The sequence below is a fragment of the Oratosquilla oratoria genome, chromosome 17 (genome assembly GCF_046742065.1).
Source record: "Oratosquilla oratoria isolate Oo_2021 chromosome 17, ASM4674206v1, whole genome shotgun sequence".
Lineage (NCBI taxonomy): Eukaryota > Metazoa > Arthropoda > Malacostraca > Stomatopoda > Squillidae > Oratosquilla > Oratosquilla oratoria.
The window spans coordinates 57,188,231-57,193,230 of NC_134793.1; the positions used below are offsets into that span (position 1 = coordinate 57,188,231).

Below are 5,000 nucleotides of genomic sequence, written 5' to 3' on the forward strand. Positions count from 1 at the left end.
TTTGTCATGATAAAACAGATCACAGTGTTTAACATACTTTTTTGTATTAGTTTCGACCAATGTATTTACTCTTTACTATTCATATCACTTACACAAAGTATTCTCACATTTTAATGTGTCTATTTTTATGTTGCTAACCTTCACACTACTCCTTTAAAGTTTAACTAAGTTTTCTAAAAATATTGATTATCCTTGTACGCGCAATATAATGTATTTGTCCGAGACGAATAAAATTGCCTGATGTAATCCAGAAGAATAATCTTATCTTTGCCAAAACAGTAATCCCCTCTCTTTACTTGGTTAATAAATATGTTTTGGAGTATCTACGGACCCGTGTATTCCTAGTGATTTTATTTAGTGTTGAACAAGTTTTCAGCAGGCTAGGGAACAGCAATAAATACGAATTAAGTATGGTATACTCGAGTCAGGTTAATATTCCCTGTCTAGAACATTCCCAAAATCTAAACGAATTAAATCCGATTCCAAAAAATAGAACTCCATCTTGTTTGGTTTTCCTGCCACACAAACAATGAGAAAATGAGACATTTCGCTTCCATCCATCCATCCGTTCATCCATCCATCCATTCATCCATCAACTTACCGTCAAAATCGACCGTCCCAGAGCCATCCGTGTCAATTTCTTCAATGATGCCATCGAGGTCCTTGTCCGTTAGTTTGTCGTCCAGGGCCGCCAAGATCTCCTTCAGGGACGAGGTTGGGATAAACCCGTTACCTGAAGGAGGAGAAGAAAGAGAAGGGGAGTATGAATATTGAATCGTAATCCAGGTCTTACATGATCAATATTCATTGAAAATTATTGCATCGTCAGTATTTCTCGTAAGTATTGATTCATAAATCAACTCTCGCATGGCCATTGTTTATTGATAGTAATTGCGTTGTTCATATTTTCCATGAGTATTACTTCCTATACCAGCCCTCTCATGATTAATGTTTGTTGATAGTAATTACATTGCCATATTCTAAGAGTATTGACTTACAAACAATCCAGCTCTTACTCGATCTTATATGTAAACTGTTTAGTGACGCTAAACGACATATGATCATTATATATTGAAGTTATTTCATCTGCAATATCTTATCAAGGAGTCTTAACCAGCCCTAAATGTTCATGAGAATAATTATACTGTCAATACTTTTATACTAATGGAGAATTATAAGGATAGTAGTATGATGGGAGACCATTAGTCTTGAGTTTTGTGGGGCACCCAAGACATAGTATGTTTCATTAACAGTAATCATATCGTCAGTATTTCATTGGTGGAGAATGTAAAGATCAAAGATTGTAAAACTATGCCTAGTAGGAGTAATATTGACAATAACATATTATTAATATTTTTATGAATACGGAGGATCATAGCCAGTCTTCACATGAGCAGAATTGATATACTATGAAGATATTGCCTATATTTTTAGCGTTACGGGAAATGTGAGCTACAAACCAAATCAGATGATCAGTATTTACTGAGAAGGAAATTTTTTTTATGATTTTCATTATTACAAGAAAACATAAGAATCAAAGTCATAAAGCGGATCAAAATTATATATATATATAAGACGTTCAATACTTTCTGGATATTGTTGCTCATCGTGTTAGGTTAATTTATTAATTAGAGACACGTAAATTGGTATTTACACTGTCAATTGTCATTGACAATGTTTCAGTATATCATTATTACTGGAGTCGCTATTTCTTATGTACATAGAAAACCGATAACCAAACACAGTCATGGATATCAATGTGAATTAATACTGAGCGTGTTGAAGTCCCGTAGGACAGAGAAAGAGAACGAGGAAAAGACAATGAAAATTAAAGAAGGAAATATATGAAAGGAATACAGGAGGCAATGGATAAAAAGAGAGAGAGAGAAAAAAAGAGAGAGAAAGAGAGAGAGAGAGAGAGAGAGAGAAAGACAGAGAGAGAGAGAGAGAGAGAGAGAGAGAGAGAGAGAGAGAGAGAGAGAGAGAGAGAGAGAGAGAGAGAGAGAGAGAGAGAGAACGCTTAAGATTTTATCTCCATCTGGCATCATTACAAACCACAAATAGTTTATTTCATTTGTCTATCTACATACCAAAAGACTTCTTCACCCTTATAAGTGAGGTAGGCGGACAAGTCATAAGCCCACCTCAACCAAGGGGCCAACCTGCAGTCTGTGCTTCTGCGAGACAGGCGTCGGAGAGAAACACTCCCCTCATCTTCATATCCCATCGACAGCCTTACCTTCATATAGAGGTGTACCCTGAGAGGCTGGTACTCTGTCTTTGGGCCGGGTCAAAAATGTCTATCCCTTTTGATTGTCGATGGTTAACTTAGAAGAACTTAAACGCTTATCGTTCTTCTCCTTCTCCATCTCCTATACCTCCTCCCCCCACGCCTCCTCTTCCTCTTCCTCCTCCTCCTCCTCCTCTATCTCTTACAAAGGGATCACAAAGGCGGAAAAAATTATGATAATGATAAATGAATAAATAAATAAATAAATAAAGATATAATAATATAAACAATAACAAATAAAATTGATAAATAAATGCTCAGGTATAGTTAAATAATAGACAAACAGGTAAATAGTAAATAATAATAAATTGACATTTAGCTAATAATAAATGATAATTAATCAAACAAATAATAACAAACAGACAGACAAATGGTGGGCGCATGACTTGTTCTTCTCCTCTTCTTTCTCCTCATGTTTCTCCTCTTTCTCTTCTACTTTCTCCTCGTTCTTCTCCTCTTCCTCCTTCTTCTTCTCCTCTTCCTCTTCCTCTTTCTCTTCTTCTTCCTCTTCATCTTTCTTTTTCTCTTCCTCTTCATCCTCCTCCTCCTATTCCCCTCCTCCTCCTTCTTGCAGTTGATGATACCTAAAACATTCCCGCACTAAGAAAACAACACACAGTCCAACTTTTCCTTTGAAAGCCCGGAGATCGTTGCCGATTGTCATGGGGCTGCGAGTTTTCAGCCAGAAAACTTGAGGCATTTTTTATCATTGAATCATTGAAGTCATATCAGTACACAATATCCCTGTACATCAGATTAGTAGGGAGAAAAATAGAATAGAACCAATAGGGGAAAAGAAAAAATATGTAAAAGACAACTTAGATTGTTTTGGTAAAGAGTGTGCAGAGGACGAGAGGAGTAAGAAGACAGAAATAAAAGGAGGAGAACATAAAAAAAAAAGAGCTCGACAAGAGAAGTGAACGATGGATATCAAGATAGAAAGAGCTGATAAGAAAGAATAATAGGAAGAGTGAAATTTGCAGACGGCAAAGAGGAAAGAGGAAGAGAGAAAGAGACAGACAGAAGGGGAATTAAAATAGGAAGAATTAAGACAAGAAAAAGTAATCAGAAAGGACAAAATGAAGGAATAGAAATACGAAAGAGAACAGAAGAACGAAAGGGAATTCTGAATATGAAAATGGACATGAGAAACAGATCAAGGAAATGGAAAGTAAAGGGGAAAAAGAAGGATATGCAATGAGAGAGGATGTTAGAAAAGAGGACAATGAAATAGAAAAATTATGAAAGTGGAGCGTTAGAGGGAACCATGCATGAGCGAGTGCTTCTTATGAGGCAAGATCGATACCATTGTACTAATTCATTGACCGTTAAAAGGAACGACCTGAGCCACGACCAGGTCATTCACCAGCAGCGCTTGGTGAATCGATCCATTTTATAAAAATGAATATGTATGTATTCAAAGACAGTGAGGAATAGAGAGATACAGAATAAAAATAAGGTAATTTGAATAGCAAGAATAAGTAGAAAAAGAAAGATATAATTGAAGAAATAATTGGTGAATATTAAGAATATTTCTATTTATATAGAAGGATTATTTTAAGAAAGAAACAAAATCATAGAAAATAATACAATGGGAGTGAAAACAGAAAATGAGAGAAAAATAGAGTGACAGAAAAGGTAGGATTGAGATGAATAGTGAGAAAAGTATGAGAAAGAAAACAAAGAGAATAGAAGTAATCAGAAGATAAGACAATGGACATGGAAAGAAAAACAGAAAGATGTAGAAAAGAAAGCTAGACAATGACATAGATAGAAGGCTTTACTCTTATTAAAGCTAATATTACATGGATTATTCATACAATCACGTCAACATAATATAAAGATATACAGATAATCGACGAATGAAGATAATCATGATCGACTTCAAAAACGCCAAACTGTATCGCGAGACGGAACCGACTAAGCCCACGCAGAAACAGAAGTATATGAAAAAAAATTGTCAAAGACCAAATCAATTAAGTGTGATTGCAAACAAAGAAAAAGACTTTGTCCTTTATATCCCCTTAAGGTCTCTTGACGATGTTGAAGATGCGCCTCAGGCTGTGGGAGGGAAAGAGGGAAGGAGGGAAGGAGGGAGAGAAATAACGAGGAAAGAAAGTAGAGAAAGGAGAAAGGGAAGGAGGAAGGCACAAAGGTGAAGCAAAGGCGTGTTAGAGCGTGAGCTGACGACAAATGGGAACGAAGATTTGTGAAAAAGAAATTGCAGGAATAAGTTAAAGTCACCGTAAAATAAGAACATAAGAAAACATAAAAAGGATATTGCAAGAGACCATAAGGCCTATACTAAACAGTTTCACGTCCATTACCACCTATCAACCCCATCCAAGCTGTCTAGCCTTCTATTAAAACAATCTATAATTTCAGTGCTTACTACATGGTTACTAAGTCTATTTCATTTGTTGACCACTCTATTGTAAATCAGTTCTTGCCTATTTCCGTCTTATACACACACACACACACACACACACACACACACACACACACACACACACACACACACACACACACACACACACACACACACACACACAATCAGGTAAAAGAGGTAAATGCATGTGCATACATGCACAGACACATACAAATAAGAAATAACTAGAATGAATGGTGCTTCAAAAAATATTAAAGAGAAATGAGATGATACTGTAATTAGAGAGGAAAGGGTGATTTTCACCGTGAGTAATCTTTTTAA

The 5,000-nt window shown here is 36.0% G+C and overlaps 1 protein-coding gene across 2 annotated transcripts in view; it reads right to left on the minus strand.

Annotated features, from left to right (window-relative positions):
- LOC143034654 (troponin C-like) overlaps positions 1-5,000 on the minus strand; it is a 127,223-nt gene that overhangs the window by 57,752 nt on the left and 64,471 nt on the right. Inside the window, exon 5 of one of the 2 annotated variants that reach the window (XM_076201013.1) lies at positions 602-733. In XM_076201013.1, the coding sequence (XP_076057128.1) occupies positions 602-733 (132 nt within the window). Of the gene's footprint in view, positions 1-554; positions 734-5,000 lie in introns of those variants that run through there. The other variant, XM_076201012.1, reaches the window with a different exon arrangement.